General features: G+C 35.0%; 4 protein-coding genes across 4 annotated transcripts in view; all 4 read left to right on the forward strand.

Moving 5' to 3' along the window:
* The window catches only part of LOC107490843 (probable WRKY transcription factor 27), a 3,318-nt gene extending 1,452 nt beyond the window's left edge, over window positions 1-1,866 (forward strand). The window contains exon 4 of the mRNA XM_016111660.3: window positions 1,841-1,866. Within this exon, the coding sequence (XP_015967146.1) occupies window positions 1,841-1,866 (26 nt within the window). The remainder of the gene's footprint in view (window positions 1-1,840) is intronic.
* A 1,282-nt stretch (window positions 1,867-3,148) lies between these two features.
* LOC107491090 (probable NADH dehydrogenase [ubiquinone] 1 alpha subcomplex subunit 5, mitochondrial) lies at window positions 3,149-5,336 on the forward strand (the record flags this gene model as incomplete). The annotated part of the gene is given in 2 exon segments (XM_016111854.1): window positions 3,149-3,552; window positions 4,899-5,336. Coding segments are annotated over 2 exon segments (510 nt in total). The 3' UTR covers window positions 5,096-5,336.
* A 1,171-nt stretch (window positions 5,337-6,507) lies between these two features.
* Window positions 6,508-10,256, forward strand: LOC107491089 (pentatricopeptide repeat-containing protein At5g66500, mitochondrial). Its single transcript, XM_016111853.3, has 2 exons — window positions 6,508-8,109; window positions 10,088-10,256. The coding sequence occupies exon 1, from the start codon at window positions 6,519-6,521 to the stop codon at window positions 8,010-8,012; it is 1,494 nt and encodes a 497-aa protein (XP_015967339.1). The 5' UTR covers window positions 6,508-6,518; the 3' UTR covers window positions 8,013-8,109; window positions 10,088-10,256.
* Window positions 10,257-13,462: 3,206 nt separating this feature from the next.
* On the forward strand, window positions 13,463-17,831 carry LOC107491088 (protein SGT1 homolog). The gene is made up of 10 exons (XM_016111852.3): window positions 13,463-13,862; window positions 14,828-14,897; window positions 15,353-15,477; window positions 15,684-15,807; window positions 16,192-16,288; window positions 16,408-16,473; window positions 16,814-16,949; window positions 17,147-17,232; window positions 17,309-17,413; window positions 17,530-17,831. Exons 1-10 carry the CDS (start codon window positions 13,703-13,705, stop codon window positions 17,635-17,637), a joined length of 1,077 nt encoding a protein of 358 aa, XP_015967338.1. The 5' UTR covers window positions 13,463-13,702; the 3' UTR covers window positions 17,638-17,831.
* The last annotated feature ends 982 nt before the right edge of the window (window positions 17,832-18,813 follow it).

Raw genomic sequence — 18,813 nt, forward strand, 5'->3', positions numbered from 1 at the left:
AGCATAATAGCTTCTTTTTTGGTGGCTACTAATCTACTATTAGTCTATTACCATTTGTAAACATAATATCTAAACAAAATTAGTTTGTGTAACAAAAAAATCACTCACCAAATTAGTTTTACTAATTTTGTGACTAATTTTTTTATATACACATAATAATATAATTAATATCTAAAATGTACACATATATTATATTAAATAGCTTAGTTAATTCATTTTCAATTATTATTTTTACATTGAGATCTTTTATATTAATAGTTGCCTTTTCTTTTAGTTACGTACAAAATTAACAAAATTTGATATTATTCTTTTTTTTTTTTGCTAAAAGGTTAATTATAAACGGCTTATCTTTTTTATTTTTTATTATGCAAATAAATGTAATATTTGTATTTTTTTAATTTTAATATACTGTAAATGTAAATTATTTTTTTGGTTTTTTATTTGTTTGTATTGTTATAAGTCAAAAGAGATATCCTTTTTAGAATTTTTGTTTTTACAATAATGTTGATTTAATAGTGATTTTTCAATGTTTATAGACAATAATTTTAATTATATCCAATCTTCTAACTTTATGGGAGCTAACTTTGTTAACATTTGATTATTTCATTAGTACATAATTATTTCACATTTATAAATTTCTCACTCCTTAATTAAGGGACGTAAGATTTACTATTGCATCTTTGGTGATTGAGTTTTGTTGATGTCATGATCATGAAATCATCGTCATCCGATGGCTTCATCCTAGTGTTGGATGCAATTAAGATTGGTTTAATTTAGTGTTAAAATGTTTGGATAATATGTATGAAATCTTAGTTAGTACAAATTTTACTGTCCATATGCGTAACCAAACTCATTGACCACATAGAGAAACAAATTTGTCAAAATTTATTTTTTATGATAAAAATTGAATGTCAAAATATAGGATCATGACAACAACTCATCAAGTTAATTAATGAGTAATTAGAAAATTAAATAATTATTTCTATTCATTTGAATGACCAAGTCAAAGTTTGAACTTTGAAGTCGGCATATCATTATCAAAGTCGTGGCAAGGAGTAACGCCAAACCAAATCCAATTTATAAATCATGCAAATATTTAAGTTTCTATTGAATATTTCATATATACAATTAAGAAAGCTCCATCTAATATAATTCATTTTCCCCCCTCTGTCTGGTGTCTGCAACTGGGGAAGAAAAGAATTTGAAAATGTCATGTCGTAAAGGAGTTAATAAATTATTTCAATCCACAACGTTATAGTAGTGCAGCTTGTATAAGTTATAATTTTTAATTCATTGAACAATAATACTTGTCTTTTTCCCTTGGAGAATGATATATATATAGTCATACTTTGAATTAAAATGTTCAAAATTCTATGAGGAAAACAAAAGATTTTATTATGTATAAATAGGGAAATTATCAGAACAATGCGTGATTGTTTTTTTAATTCAAAATCACGCCTTTATCACGAGAATGATATTTTGTAATTTGTAAAAATGAAAGTCAGTTAATTTTACATGAAGTTAATAGTTAAAATTTATTAAATAATTTGATATATTTGATTAAATTCTAACTATTTTTAACTGAGTTTACACTTTTCTTTGTATATATTTATTCTTCTCACATCCACGATCAGATCACCAGCTGTTGATACCAAGGTCAAAGCTTTTTTATTCCTAGGAAGGAGCAGCCAGTCAACTATATTTTATTTGGTGTTTCCTTTATGCAAATAAACATATGTGCCACATTTAAGGCAGACAAAAAATATCAAATTAAAGCATATATATTATTATTATTGCAGCCTTACAGTTAAGTATTTTTTTTTTTTTGTTACTCTTGCAGTTAAGTATTTGATTGGGGGTGTGTGATACACGAAACTGGTTTTTAATTTATATAAAATGTGTGTATGCAAGTTGTTTAATTATATAATATGTTTTTTTTTTATTTAATTGGCCAAGTTGTCAAAGTATTTTAATAAAGGGAATCTGATTAAGGGTGACCCGGATTTGGAGTTTGAACTAGTCTTTAAAAAGGTCATTTTTGGCGATAGACTTCATTATCCAATTTGTTTTGTTTTGGTGATGTTAAACAAGTGAATAAACAAGCATACACCTTCAAAGTTCAAAGTGTCATGGAGGTACTTAAATTTACTTTTTGAGACACTGCTGATTATATAATTTTTAATATTATTTAATAATTAAATAGACATAATTCCTTTCAAAAATTATTGAAATCTTATATTTATAAATATTATAAAAACCTTATTCCAATGAGTATTGAGAAAATAAACATTTTCAGGTAATCCATTAATGGATATATCATAAAACTTCAAACTATCAATTGAGCCATAGGTTTACAAAAATAATTATTTTTTAATTTAGTAGGTCAATAAATAATTTATTGTAGATTTAAATTTTATTTAAAAATTTATTATTGATTAATATATTACTACACACAGAAAAATAGAATTATAACTCTCAACACTTATTTAAATAAATCAATGGACTAATTAAATAATAAATTTTTAACTTCAAATATAAATTTAAATGCTAAAATTAACTAACTAAACGTTAATTCCGTGTACTTTCTCTTAAGGTATTCCAAACAAAAGCACTAAATAAACTGCATAGGCTAAGTTTGGATACACATAGCTTAATTAAACTTTTTTTAAAAAAATAGTTTAAATAATAAATAATTATATTAAAAATAATTTATTTATATTTAAATTTTTTGTTCTAAAAATGTTTATTTTATAGAAATATGATAAAAAAGTAGTAGTATTATAAGAGAAGACATTTTTTTTAACTTTTTTATAAGCTCCTAAATAACTTATTAAAAAACTACAATTTAATTTTAAAAATTGCACCAAACATTAATGTTACTATTTATCGTAACTCAAAATTTAAAAAAAAAATACTTTTTAAAACTTTCTAAACGGCCATAATCTTGTATGTTTAGTCATGGAATAAGCTGCATAATCAACATTGCACATGAGAAAAAAAATATATATGGGCCTCACTATAGGCCCAATTAACAACAGAATCTGGACCAAACTGATTCGGATTTTAGAACACCCGACCCACAAATGGAAGGCCCAATATAGATCCATTCACCTCACAGTCTCCAGCATCTACTCTACCAGAGAGAGAGAGAGAGAGAGAGAGAGAGAGCGAGAGAGAGAGAGAGAGATCGTAGAAGAAGGAAGGAGTGACTGAGAGTGAGTGATCGGAGGAGAGCGAAAATGTTTCTGAGGGCGGTGGCTCGGCCGTTAATGGCGAAGGTGAAGCAGACAACGGGGATCGTTGGATTGGACGTGGTGCCGAACGCGAGGGATGTTCTGATAGGGCTATACAGGAAGACACTGAAGGAGATCCAGGCGGTGCCGGAGGACGAAGGGTACCGTAAGGCGGTGGAGAGTTTCACGAGGCACCGGCTCAAGGTCTGCGAGGAAGAAGAGGATTGGGAGAATATCGAGAAGCGACTCGGTTGTGGCCAGGTCGAGGAGCTCATCGAGGAAGCTCAGGATGAACTCAAGCTCATCGATAAAATGATCGGTAATTGTTGGATTCGTGATTCGCTTGTTGAATTCAATTGATTTGTTGTGTTTGATTGTTTGGATTGTGAGAAATGGAGAATTTGGGAAATTTTATGGGATTGATTTTAAGGGAAGGTTAATTTGTGCTGAGAAATGGGAAATTTTTAGGTCGAATTAGTTGTTTCTTTTTAGCGATTAATATTAATATGTGGGATACAATGCATTTTGTGGGGACTGATTTTTGACGTTTGAGCTACATGATCAAATAGTTGTTGGATACTTTGATGTGTACTTTTGTGGAAAATTCGTGGTTCTTGAAAATGATAATTAAGTCGTGTTGTTTTTATCATATGCTGTTCATACAACGGTTGTGATGGTTTTTTGTGTTTTCTTGCACCTGTGTGTGTTATATGATTGTGGAATCGTGTGAATGTTGAGCAAAGGAAGGGAATATGTATACATATTTGAATAAACACGGGGATGTTTTCCTTTGGTTCCACTTTGCTTTTCATTGTTCGCAAAAGTTGGTCTATCAAACCTATAAAATCTTGTGTACTACATAACCTGTGTAGAAGTTAGCAACGGGATAAAACTATCTGAGGAAGACACTATCAAGTTGGTTCCTGCCTCGGCCTATAACATCCTTGGAGTTTTAGATTTTAGCATGTACTTGTTTATCTGTTTTTCTACATTTGAAGTTCCTTGTGGACCTGGTTCACAGTCATACTCATTGTTTGTTTTGTCTTTCAAGGCTAATTCTGGATTTTTATCCACTTGTTACACAATAAGTTGAGATAGTTCACACCTTCCTGGGTTTTTACCTGACCTTTGGTGTTTCGAGGTGTTTCATTAGCTCTTGATGAATGTACTGGTGGACAGTTTTTCAGTTCAAGATGCGCTCCTGTCTTTTTGGCAAGTTAAATGGACTTGCATCACAATATTTTTGCTGTTAAAGTTTGAGCATTTCAAGTTCTAGTAGTATAGTTTATATAACCTTGAATTTTGATTAGAAGTCACATTGTAGGATCATACCATTTCACCAAAGAATAGTTTGCTTAGGTTTCTTCTTATTGACATTCATTCAAGTGCAGTTGATTTTCTCTTATAAGTTATAACCATGTTTCAACATATGCAGGATAACAATGTATATGCAAATATGATACAATAATACTCCTAAATATGACATTCACTTTGTATGATATAATGACTCACGTAGTTAAACAATACACGTAGAAGTAGCATGTTATCTGCTGCCCATTCTGCACGTGCTTTACCTTTCTTTTTGGATTGAACGATACATATATGTAAGGCAACTGTTATATTACGAAATTGATTTAAATAGTCATGTTTATGTTTGGATTTCAGAGTGGGATCCTTGGGGTGTCCCAGATGATCATGAAATTGAGGTGATCGAGAATGATGCACCAGTTCCCAGGCACGTTCCCCTCCACCGACCTCCTCCTCTTCCTCAAGAGTTCCACGACACGCTAGAAGCACTTCAATCCAAGTCAGGAAAGGATAATCCTGCTATCAGCTCTAGTGAATCACCCTCAAAGGCTTGATCTGCAGCCAGGAAGATAAAGAGCTTTTGGTTTCTCAATTCCAATGTATTTTCCCCTTTCTTTTCATCAAATTGTTTCTGCTAGGTAGTTTCAAACCGAACAGGCTCCGCTTTTGTGAGAGAAACCGTTGGCTTCCTAAATAACCCGAACTTTGAACCTTGAGAAAGAACAAATTTTGCTTGTGTCTTTATATGTATCCGTGATTAAAAGTAATTAAGTCTTTTGACACCAAATTCTGCCATTTTCGTGTTCCCTTGACTCTCAACCTTGATAAATGAATACCATCTCGGATTTAAAATGATATATTAAATAATCAATGCCTTTCGAATAACTATGGTTTCGTTACAAGTATTTTCTCCCAAAAAAACAAGGAAGTAATAAATAAAAGAGAGGAAGGATAATAATGATATTAAACGTTAAAAATCATTGCAAAATATCATTCATCATTTGCGGGCGGTGTTTATGGTTTCAAGATACTAACAATACAGTCGTTCCAATACATGAAAGTTTCCCGGTGGGAACATATGCTATTGAATTTCCAATCAGTCAATAACTCAATATGAATAAGCGAGTACAAGTACATAAAATGATCACAGTTACGGGTTACTTAATGCGCCAAAATAAACAAGCCACCGCCAGAGACAGACCGGCACCTGTGGGTGAAATGATTCTTTTTTTGTTGGGTCAGATCTGTGGGTGAAATGTTAGATTGTGTCAAAAGTTACTGACCCAGAAGTAAAGATCCCAACTAGAACACCGTCCAGATGCGCAAACACCGTCATCGTTTTTTTTGTCGTGATATGGGCCGGATAGACCGACCCGCCCCGAGAAAATACCCGAAAACAACCCCCAAATTCAAAAACAGAAATTGCTTTCCCCTCTCCCTCTCTGCGATTCCTGATGCTGCGCTTCCAGAAGGAGAAGATGATGAAGACCACCTGAGGAGCACTACTTCTACCAGAGGATCGCCGTTCGAGATCGCCGTGGAGCTAACGCCGGCGAGCTACCTCAAACACTCCCTATCATCGGTTAAGCCATCGGACCGCAGCGGAGCTCTCCTCTCGGCGTCTCTGGTCGCTTCCGGCGTGGTTCCTGATCGGTTTCGACTAGGCTCTGCAAGAGCTCCGAGTGCTACGTCGTGCGTGCTGGTGGTTTTGTTTGAGATGATTGATTCTTGGTACTGTGAACCCAGCGACAAACGCAGCGTTGTTGTGCAATCTTCTCTCCCGGTAACTTCCTCACGGCCGAATTGACTCTCTGTTTGGCCCCCTGTCTCTCTATTCTGGACCTGGCTTTCGGAATTGAGATGATGGTTTGAACCTGCTGGCTGGAGTTGTCTTGTTCTTGGTTGGTTTCAAAATGCTCATTGATTCGGTCCTATTTTACCTCCAAAACCAACTTCACATATAACGTGTTCGATGAAATGCTCCATAGAGACATTTCCCATGTAAACTCCCTCATCACCTCATATGTTCGCCGTGGAGACCTTGCCACTGCTTGGACCCTCTTCTGTGACGTGCGACGCACACGCTCTGACCTTGATGCACACACCTTCACCCCTGTCCTTCGTGCGTGCTCTTTGTTACCACTCTCTAAGCGGGGCAAACAAGTTCACACACACATGATCAAGACCGGTGCAGATATCGGAACTGTCGCAAAAACTGCACTGATGGACATGTATTCGAGATATGGGTACTTGGAACAATCCAAAAGGATCTTTGAAGAGATGGTTCACAGGGATGTTGTTGCTTGGAATGCTTTGCTTTCGAGTTTCTTGAGGCATGATCTTCCCCTTGAAGCACTAAGTGTTCTAAGAGAAATGGGAAAGGAGAATGTTATGCTCAGTGAGTTCACACTTTGTTCCGTGTTGAAATGTTGTGCTTCTTTGAAGGCCTTGGAATTGGGTAGACAGGTTCATGGTTTGGTGGTGTCCATGGGGCGTGATTTGGTTGTGCTGAGCACTGCTCTTATTGATTTTTACTCCAGTGTTGGATGTATTGATGATGCTTTGAAAGTTTTCTATAGTTTGAAGGGTTGGAAAGATGACATGATGTATAACTCTTTGGTTTCTGCATGCATCAGGAATAAGAGGTATGATCAAGGGTTCAAAATTCTGAGCTTGATGAAGCCTAATGTGGTTGGTCTTACCAGTTCTCTGGTTGGCTGCTCTGAGAATCTGGATCTGTGGGTAGGGAAACAGATTCACTGTGTTGCAGTACGTCAAGGTTTCACTTATGAGACTCAACTGTGCAATGCCTTGTTGGACATGTATGCGAAATGTGGGAAAATTTCACATGCTCGTTCATTGTTCGATGGAATTTCTGAGAAGGATGTGATTTCCTGGACATGTATGGTTGATGCATATGGTCGGAATGGGTGTGGACATGAAGGTGTTGAGCTGTTTGAGCAGATGATGGAGGATGGGAATAAGGTGATTCCGAACTCTGTGACTTTTTTGTCTGTATTGTCGGCTTGTGCTCACTCTGGATTGGTGGAAGAAGGTAAAAAATGCTTCAATTTGTTGAGGGAGAAATATGGTCTTGAACCAGATCCAGAGCATTATGCATGCTTCATAGATATCTTAGGCCGAGCCAGTAACATGGAAGAAGTATGGTCAGCATATCAAAATATGATTGAGCAAGGTACTAAGCCTACTGTAGGAGTATGGATAGCATTGCTGAATGCTTGTAGTCTTAATCAGGATGTTGAAAGAGGTGAATTTGCTGCAAAGCATCTCTTGCAGATGGAGCCTGATAAAGCTAGCCATATTGTGCTTGTATCAAATTTTTATGCAGCCATTGAAAAGTGGGATTGTGTAGATGAGTTGAGAAGCATGATGAGGACAAAAGGGTTGGTCAAGGAAGCTGGCAATAGCTGGATTAATGTTTCAGCCTTCAATCAACATGTCGGGTTGTGATCTGCTTGATGTTTGCTAGCAACTGCCAACACAAAATTGAGCCCGAGTCTTACTATTGATGAATTTATGTGTTGCTAAGTTATGGATTGAAAGAAAGGTATATAAGTATGATTTAGGTACCTTGGGATTATTTTGAATGTGGAATAAGTGATTTTGGATTGAGATTTTGGTAAAGTTAAGGTTTAAAAGCTTTTTGTAAAATCTGGTTTTTAGTGAACTTTGATAGGTCATAACTTGTGCCTCAATTTCCAAAATTGGTTCAAAGTGGTTTAGAATTAAATTTTATTGAAAACTCTTCAAAATGATATAAAATTTGTAAAATTTGGATTTTTGCAGAGGAAGTTATGATCATTCAAAATTTGGTGTTAAAAATCTTAAATTCTACAAAGTTGCAGAATTTTGTGATTTCTGGTATGTGCGCACGCACATCCCTGCGAATTTTTACACCTGTGCGCACGCACAGCCTTGTGCGTACGCACACGCAGGGGAAGGCTTCCTGTTTGCAGTGCTAGCACAGCTTGTACGCGCACATACCCAAGGAGGATTTACAACCTGTGCGTACGCATAGCTATGTGCGCACGCACACGTTGGGAATGCCAGTCTGTTGAGGGCACTGGCACAGTTTGTGCGAGCGAATAGACTTGTGAATTTTTGTATCTGTGCGTACGCACACCTCTATGCATACGCACTCGTTTTAAAACTTCTCCTGGGCGTGCGCACGCACACCCCTGTGCGTACGCACACGCCCTGTTTCTCAAACTTAAACTTTGTTTTCAACTATTTCACCTTTCCAACAAGCTGGTAAGCTTCTGTAACACCATTTTAAGACTCTTGGGCTTGTTTTCGGGTATCAGATATGGGAAAGGTCCTAGGAGGATTTTATTTGGTAATTCTTTGAAAAGTTAGCAAACGGAAGTTTAGGTTTTTGGTGTACTGAAGATGAGTTTGGTTGAGAGAGAAGGAAGAATAGTGAACTTGGGGATTACAGACAGCGAATTGAGAAATTGATGAACTAATAAGTTCGGAATGGAATTAAGAACTGATGATGGTTATTATGAGCTTGAAGGATATGGAAGGAAAGTGTGCAAGGTCTATAATCCTGGCATAACAGATTTCTTTGCTGCATGAGTAGATGTTGTTGAAAGTGATTTGAGATGAGAAATGGTAATGTCTGGTGATGATTTGAGGACGAAGAAGTTTTTGGGTTGTTGATAGTGTGCGGAGTCTATATCTCCAGTGTGGCAGATTGTTCTGCTGCATGACCAGTTGTTGTTGAAAGTGTGCGGAGCCTATATCTCCAGCATAGCAGATTGTTCTGCTGCATGACCAGTTGTTGTTGAGAGTGTGCAGGGCCTATATCCCCGGCGTAGCAGATTATTCTGCTGCATAATTTGTTGTGGTTGGTTCCTTCTCTGCTGCAGGAAGTGTGCGGGGCCTATATCCCTGGCGTAGTAGGCTCCCTACTACATGAGTGTGCAGGACACTATATCTCTGGTGTAGCAGATTCGCTACTGCATGAGTGTGCAAGAAACTCTATATCTCTAGCGGGACAGAGAAGGCTACATCCAAGAGGATGTGTCGGGTTGGCATTTACGGACCGACAAGTGATATCACGAGCTAATAGGATAGATATTCATCATATGCATCTCTTATGTGTTTGTTTGCTTTGATTACTTGAGTTTGCCTAATTGTATAATATGCCTATTTACTTCTTTAATTACTTGTTATATATGAATACTACCTGTGTTTTCTTTGCTTGCATTATCTGTGTTTGTCTGGTGCTGAGGAGGTTAGGTAGGTGGTGGCGATGGGATCGCACGGAGGTTAAGTTGGCGAAGGCTGTGGGATACAGTGGTGTGACTAATTTTAGTTAGAAATTCTTTAAGTTTAGAAAACCCTGTTTATTGTTTAAGGTTTAAGTTATTTATTTCGTTTAAGTTTGAATATATCCGTATGCGATGTGCAGTTCTAGGATTGCCTTCAGCGTCCCGGAGCCTTACATCTTACATTATTGGGCACTATTACCATATTGAGAACTTCCGGTTCTCATTCCATATTTTGTTGTTATTTTTCAGACGCAAGTTGCTAATTCACCTCAGTGAGATTGCGGATACGGTGATAGAGCGGAGTATGGTTCCTCCTTGGTTCATTTCTGTTTTATTTTGTTGTAGTTACTCTCACATGTCTTTATATATTTATCTTTATGGCCTTAGAGGCTCACTTGAGAGATAAGTTGTATAAACTATTTTAAATTTCAAAAATTCCTTGTGTTTCAGTTCGACTAGTCGGCTTAAACTTCGCAAGCTGCGGCTAGTTCCTTATGATTATTATATTCTTATATTTATATATATTCTATTTTCTTGCATCTATACCTTGGGTCTTATGCGTTAGCTTCGTGCAAACGTTTTGCACTTTTGTAATTCTGTTTTTGAGTTAAACCCTTCATTGGGCTTCTAGAATATATTATTTCCTTCTATATAACTATGTATAAGCCTCAGAACTGTCGTAACCTTTGATTAACCTTTGCCTTACGGCTAAAGGTAAGACTTAGGGTAATTGGGGTGTTATACCAAGACTAATGTGAAAATGTATGGACTTAAGGATGATCCCTGATGTAATCCTATACCAATAGAAAATTTTTCTGTTTCACCATCTTGAGTCTTCACGCTAGTTGTAGCCTCATCATACATGTCTTTAATTGCACGAATATATGCGATTCTTACTCTCTTCCTTTTCCAAAACCTTCCATAATAGCTCTCTTGGCACCCTATTGTACGCTTTTTCCAAATAAATAAACACTGTATGTAAATCCGTTTTATTACTACGATACCTCTTCATCATCATTCTTAACAGGTATATCGTTTCAGTGGTGGATCTGCCTGGCATAAAACTAAATTAGTTATCTGTTACTTGTGTCTCTTGTCTCAGCCTTCGTTCTATCACCCTTTCTCATAATTTCATAGTATAGCTCATGAGTTTGATCCCTCTATAATTTTCGCAACTTTGTATATCCTCTTTATTCTTGTAGATAGATACCAAGATGCTCTTTCTCCACTCATCTTGCATCTTCTTTGACCTTATAATCACATTAAAAAGCTTGGTGAACTAACTGAAACCTTTCTCTCTAAGGCCCTTCCAAACTTCAATCAGAATATTATCAAGTCCTATTACCTTGTCATTTTTCATCCGCTTTAGAGCCTCTTTTATCTCGAAATCTCGAATCCTTCGATAGTAGTTGAAGTTTTGATCTTCTTCCCTCGTGCATAACCGATCAAGGCTTAGAAGAGTCTTCTGTCCTTCATTAAATAACTCGTAGAAGTAGCTCTTCCACCTTTCATTGATCTTATCCTCATGAATAAAAACCTCTCCGTCTTTATTCTTTATGCACTTAACCTGATCCATGTCTCTCGTTTTTCTTTCACGACTCTTTGCGATTCTATATATATATTTTTCTCCTTCCTTCGAGCCTAAAGACTGGTAGAGACCCTTATATGCTCTGATTCTTTCTTCCTTCCTTTGTCTCTTGGTCTTATCCCTCTATATTCACCAAAATTTTCTTTTACTATTCTTCTAATAACTTCTGTCATCTCCCTCCAAATCTCTTTCGCGCTTCCATTTCTATCCCACTTTGCCTTTTTTCCTACCCGTCTTAGTAAGTTTCTTTGTTCTTCACCTTTTATTTGCCACCATCTCGTCCTTGGGTTCTTTGTATGATGTCTTTTTCTCAACTTTTGCTCAACGCAAAAATCCATTACGAACATATGTTGTGTTGTTAAACTCTCTCGGAATAATTTTATAATCAATGTAAAATTTTTGGTCGACTCTCCTCAAAAAGAAAAAGTCGATTTGAGAGCTTCTCATGCCACTCTTATAGGTTATAAGATGTTCGTCTCTCTTTTTAAAACATGTATTTGCGATAAGAAAGTGGAAGGTTGAGGAAAAATCCAAAATAGTTTTACCCTCTATATTGACCACTTCGAAACTATGGCCTCCGTAAATACTTTGATACACAGTCACTTCTCTTCCAACATAGCCATTTAAATCTACTCCTAAGAAAATATTATCTCCTAAAGGTATGTCTTGGACCAAACTCTCAAAATCCTCCCAAAATCTTATCTTGTGTTGCTCATCCAAACCTACTTGTGGTGCATAGGCACTAATCACATGAAAAGTACATTCTTCCACCACAAGTTTGATAGAGATTATCCGATCTCCCACCTTTTTGACATCTACTATGTCCTTCTTCCATTGCTTATTCACGATGATACATACCACATTCCTATTCTTCACCTTTTTTGTATAACAAAGTTTGAACTTGGAAGTATCCAACTCCCTAGCTTTCGCACTAACCCATTTTGTTTTCTTGTGGACACATGATGTTAATCTTCCTCCTTGTCACGGTATTCACCACCTCCATGGATTTTTCTGTTAGAGTGCCTATGTTCCATGCGTGAAATCTCAACCTTTTGTCGCTCCGACTTTTATCTTTACATTTTTCTTTGTGAACTAACTTATTTACCCTCATCCGTTCACGAAAATGCGGGAAATCTTACTCATTTAATACTATATCCGGATACAGATGCAATGGCTCTTGCTCATTTGACATTGTACGCGAGCCATACAGCGCGTTGCTTCCGAACAACGACCTAAGTTTAGCGCAATAATATCTTTGGTCTATGTCATGAGATTCGACTAAGTTTTTATGTTAGTTGTCGAAGGTCTGACATAACCCTCTACCTTAATCCAGATTTAGAACCGGCTATGTATCACAATGTAATATAGACGGAATTCTTTTAATAAATAATAACTTAAAGAAACCTTTTCGTAAAATTCACCGCAAAAAAACCTAACAAATAAAGTAAAAAGTTTGTATTAATGTAAAAATACATTACATAATGGAATATAGGCTTGTTTGGATGAGTTTTTAAGAAAAGATTTTTTTTGAGTTATTTTTTTTAAAAGATCTTATAAAAAAGTAAAAGTAATTTTATATTTAGGTATCTCATGTAAAAATATCTTTTTATTTATCAATTATGTTTGGGTATAACAATATAAAAGTATTTTTTATTTATTTATTACATAAAAAAACATTTTTTTAAAAAAATCTTTTAAAAAAAGATATAAATTACAACTTATCAAAAAAATATTTTTTTATTTTTTTAATATTTTTATTTTTATTACTAAAAATTTGTCAAACACATTAAAAAATAAAAAAAAATTTTTAATAAAAAATATCTTTTTTTTCAAGAAGATGATACCCAAACAAGCACTATATCAATATATTTAAACCTCAATAAATGCAAAATATAGGATAAAAAACAAAAAAATTGAATCGATCTATTCTGATTCCTGACTATTTTTTATTTAAAAAAAGGGAAAAAATAACAAACCTTTCATTTATTTATTTTTCATTTATTTCAAATTCCCCATTATAAATTATTTGTTGGCAGACTTTGCAATGCAAAAGTCTACTCTCTCTGTTCCCTTCTCCTTCCTTCTCTTAACCTTCCCTTCTAAATCATCTCCATAAACTCCAATTCTGAGGTCAATCGCATTCTTATTTTTGTTTTTTCGAACTCTCCCACCCTAAAATCACAGTCTTCTTTGGCGTTCGATTCTCTCTCTCTCCAATTTTCTTCTTTTGCCCCCTTTTCTCTTTCTGTGTGCAGTGTTCGTTTGCTTCTTGTGCCATGGCTTCTGATCTGGAAGCGAAAGCCAAAGAGGCGTTTGTGGAAGATCACTTTGAGCTGGCGGTTGAGCTTCTTTCTCAGGCCATTGATATCGAACCCAACAGGGCTGAACTCTATGCCGACCGTGCCCAAGCCAACATCAAACTCTCCAACTTCACTGGTATCAATTATTTCATTCCTCATCAAGTTTGTGTTTTTCGGATACCCTTTTGCTTGTTTCGTTTGAATTATTTGATTTCTGCTTGGGACTGAAACTGTGTTCAATTGGGTAAATCTTTTGTGGAAGTAGATTCTGGAAAGATTATGCGAATTTAACGAAGTTGTTTTTTATAAATTGATTTTAATCATTATTGGAGGAGAATTCCTTGCACGTGCTAAGTTGGTGGTTATGAATGATGTCTTCGATTGTTTGCTTTGAGGGTGGAAAAAAGTAATGTTCTGGAACAGTTGTCTTTTATACAGTGTTTACTCTAGTTTTATTCTCTCTTTTGCACACGTTTCCCTTTCTTTGCTTCGTGTGTGCCTCTGTTTTCTATGTATTTTAGAACTGTTTTTGTGTCTCCAATATGCCTTCTCAAGGAAGAGCTATATTTGGCTTGAAAGATGGGCAATGCTCAACTACTTTACCATACACTGAAATTCAATTGAATGGTGCGTGTACTCCTGTGTTCGAAGAAGATAATTTGTACGGTTTTGAACCTCCATATAGAATTAATGTATAATACATGTCTATAATAAGAATCTCGAATAGATTTCGTTTGATATAGTAAAACTACCAGCATGAAGGTTAGAATACAATGCTTAGAGTTAACAGGTTGATTTCCGGATGAAAAGAAAAGGTCATTTTGTTTATCATATGTTAATCTCTTTTTTATAAGACTTCTGTAATTGGACAATGAACACATGATTGACCTATGTTTATCTAATTGTTCATTTGTTTAGGTTTTGAAACATGATTCCTTATTCCTTATTTCACTCCCTCATTCCTCCCATGTTTGTTTTATATGTAATTTTTCCTGTGAACTTTTGATATTTTGTGTGTTTTAGGTGTAAATAAACATTTACTTTTGGAGATTTAGTTGTGTTCATTCATTATTTTTGGCTAACATTTATGATTTTGTGCAGAGGCTGTTGTTGATGCAAACAAGGCAATTGAGTTAAATCCTTCTCTATCAAAGGCATATATGCGTAAAGGGTAACTAAAGCGCTACCTGCTCTACAAATCTTGTCTTGGATTTGTTTGATTTGCACTTACTATTCATATGGCATTTTTATTTGGGTTAGATTATGTTTCTAATGCATTGTCATGAGTTAATTTCTTCCCGATCTAAATATGGTCAGTTTTTTATGATTTGTCATTTTATTGTTACGTGAAAATATGAATAGTTTTCTTTGTTATATTAAATATCTGCATCATGTTATGATGTGGTTGCATCACGTGGAAGCCCTGATGGAACAAAGTGATGCAGTTTTGGTGATGGTTGCCTCAACTCGTGTTTTCATCTGACAACATACTACATACTATTCGATGTGCCGTGCAACTTATTGAATCAGATCTCTCCATATTCTATTTGATATTCCATGTTTGTGTTCAACTGCTGTAATCGATAGGTTCATTGATTAAATTCTGATATGTTATTTTGGTTGCAGCATGGCGTGCATGAAACTTGAGGAATATCAAACTGCTAAGGCTGCTCTAGAGGTCGGTGCTTCATTAGCTCCAGGAGAATCAAGATTTGCTAAGTTAATCAAAGAATGTGATAAGCTTATTGCAGGTTAAGTATAGTTTTACGTGCTAAAATTCTTTCCACTTTTTAATCTGGTGTTTACCCTCTTCTCTACTTCTGGTTTTCTAGTTTGTTTTTTAAGTTATATGTTACTTGTGATTGCCCCTTTGATGGTTGAAAGGGAAAATTTTGCATACACATTTAGTTTGGCCATGAACTGTCTAACTCTTGATTGGGTATATTATGTTGAACAGAAGAATCTTATGACACACCAATACAGGAGAAGACCACAACACAGGAAGAATCAGCAAACGAAGTTCAGCCTGAGAATGTCCTTCCAGAGCAGCCTCCAGTTGCAGTGGTTAAATCTAAATACAGGCAAGTAAAAGGCGCTTCCTGGATTTATTTTTTAACTGCTCTATGCTATGGATATTGTTTTTTCCTATATGTGGAGAGTGCTAGTACTGATGTAATTATTGTGTGTATATTTGCGAATTATTTCGTTTGGTATTTAGTTTTTTATGAGCATTTCAAGAATCTTGTCTCAGATTTTTTTTTTAATTTGTTGTTTTCTCCCGGTTTCTCTGTATATTGGTTTATGATTGGGACAACTAATAAATAGCTCTGTTTGGAATCTTTTACCTTGTAAATATTGATATTGCTTATGTAGGTTTTGAAAACATATGTGCATCTGTCAAATTTCTTGTGAACGATGGTTCTAATCAACTAGACATTTTTTGTTTATGAAAAAAAAAATTGCAGGCATGAGTTCTACCAGAAACCTAATGAGGTGGTTGTAACTGTATTTGCAAAGGGAATTCCAAGGGAAAATGTTACTATTGACTTTGGCGAACAAATTGTATGGTTCACATTATAAAACTATCTTGTCAGTTGTATGCCTTTTTTATTACACTTTAGAATATATTTGATAATTGGATTCTGCACTTTAAACGATTTTTTTCCCTCCTCTTTTTGCAGCTAAGTGTTAGTATTAATGTTCCTGGAGAAGATCCATATGTTTTTCAACCTCGGTTATTTGGAAAGGTATATGAATGTGAGGTTCCTTGTTTGTATAAGCTTGGGCACAGAGACAAATGTAGCTTCCGCTGTAAATTGGTTTGGTTTTAATGTGGGTATTTATGTCTGGGTGGTAATTCTATGTTATCTCATCTACATTATTGTTTCAATTCAAATAGTTTTGGTTTGAATTTTTGCTGTGGTTTCTTCACATATATCAAAATTCATAAAATTATGGAAAAATATAACTGATACTGTATTTGCAAAATATGAATTAACCACCCGTGTATGATCATTTTAGCTATGCTTTGTTTTTGTTTTTGTTGTTTTTGGTATGTCATTCTTACTGGTTTTTGTTTTCAATCAGATCATACCTTCCAGATGCCGATATGAAGTTTTGTCCACAAAAATTGAAATAAGACTCGTAAAAGCAGACCCTATTCACTGGACATCTCTTGAATTCACCAGAGCTACAGTTCCACAAATGGTTGTTGCCCCATCAGGTAACTTTATATTTTAAGCATGTAATATGCATAATCTTAATTGAATCCGCAGTAGTTTTCAGTTTGACATGAGTAAAAGGGTCTGTCCAGGAGTATTAGATAGGGATTTGAAACAAGTTCTGCATGTTCATATATTCCCCGAAATGTATCAAAATTCACATGCTAACATGCTATATTCCTTGGCCTAAATTTTGCAGCCACAGGAATCAATAGACCAACTTACCCATCCTCAAAACCAACAAGGGTTGATTGGGATAAGCTTGAAGCTCAAGTAAAGAAAGAGGTTTGTCTGCTGCTTATGTAAAATGTATTTAACTCCATTTCAGTGTGCCTCTTACTCATGATATTGTTTATTTCAGGAGAAAGAAGAAAAGCTTGATGGCGATGCAGCTCTAAACAAGTTTTTCCGGGAAATATATCAAGATGCGGACGAGGATACACGAAGAGCAATGAGAAAATCATTTGTAAGTTTCATATTTGTCATCTTGTTATGTATTGAAAGAACACAACTGATGCTGAGAATTCTAGCAAATTTTATATATATGCTAAGCATTTGGTGCTTGTTAAATTTTTCTTGCAGGTGGAGTCTAACGGGACAGTGCTGTCAACAAACTGGAAAGAAGTGGGATCGAAGAAGGTGGAGGGAAGTCCTCCTGATGGCATGGAGTTGAAGAAATGGGAATATTAGTCTGTTTTCTTGACAACGATTATGTATACTGAGTGTGGGATTATGCTGTTGAACAAAATGCATATTTGACTCTCTTGTTATTTTTCATGGAGATACTCTTGGTTAAGACTTAGATAGTGCATGGTAGAGTGATTGTTTTCTTGGGGTCTGCTGGAATATAATGCAGTTCTGGTCATGTCTGTTTCAATTTCAAATGATGCTTCTTTTGTGTCCTGATTTCTACTAATACATCAAGGGAACCAAGTATGAATTTCATAAATAAATTAGAGTTCAAATATCTTAATTTAGCAATTAGATATAGATTTCATCAATAAAAATTCTCTCATTTTTTTTTTTACTTCTAGAGCTAATAGAAGGGTTAGGAAACGTAAAATTATTCAAATAATAATGACACTTTCTTTACAAGGATATTGGATATTAACATCATATTGTGGAAAATGGTGTCATTGAATTCAAAGTTGCGGCTTGAGTATAGAAGGATCGTTCTATTTTTACGGGGCCATTTACCTTGACTTCCTGAACGAGTGTAAAAATGTAGTATCCGAGATTGACATCATGTTTTAAAATTGTTCATGATTCTTGATTCATTTTCAATTAACGGCATGTTGATGATGTGGACCATTAGTAACACGTGTCACTTTATAGTTTGGCCACATGTAATTATATAAAGATGGGTCAATCAATAATATGGAGCATATCAATGTAGTGTCATATGTTGCAATATGATTCATTCATGTGTCATTATTATACATGTATCAAATTGGTTCTTGACTTTTCATTATTTGACTTATTTTAATTCCCAAAATTAAATATTGTATACCAAATTAATCCCTTTATCATTTTTCTTATTTTTTTATAAATTCAAAATTTTTAGTAGATAAATTTCAATTCTATTTGTTCATGTCGATATAAAATATTTTTAAAATTTTAGTTTTAATACAAATATCTTTAAAAATAATATACAAATCAAAACTTATATGCCACATACCACACGCTGAAATGCTACATTGCTACGTACTAATTAAAGGCATAATGCATGGATAGTCCTCATCAAAATCATCATTAATTTCAAAAGAGAAACTACAAGCAGAGAACAGATTGTCCTCACTTTTCAAACATGGATAACTCTGCATTACTAGGACGGTGATGGTGGATCCATGGAGGTGTTTACTTTGA

The sequence above is a fragment of the Arachis duranensis genome, chromosome 5 (genome assembly GCF_000817695.3).
Source record: "Arachis duranensis cultivar V14167 chromosome 5, aradu.V14167.gnm2.J7QH, whole genome shotgun sequence".
Taxonomy (NCBI): Eukaryota; Viridiplantae; Streptophyta; class Magnoliopsida; order Fabales; family Fabaceae; genus Arachis; species Arachis duranensis.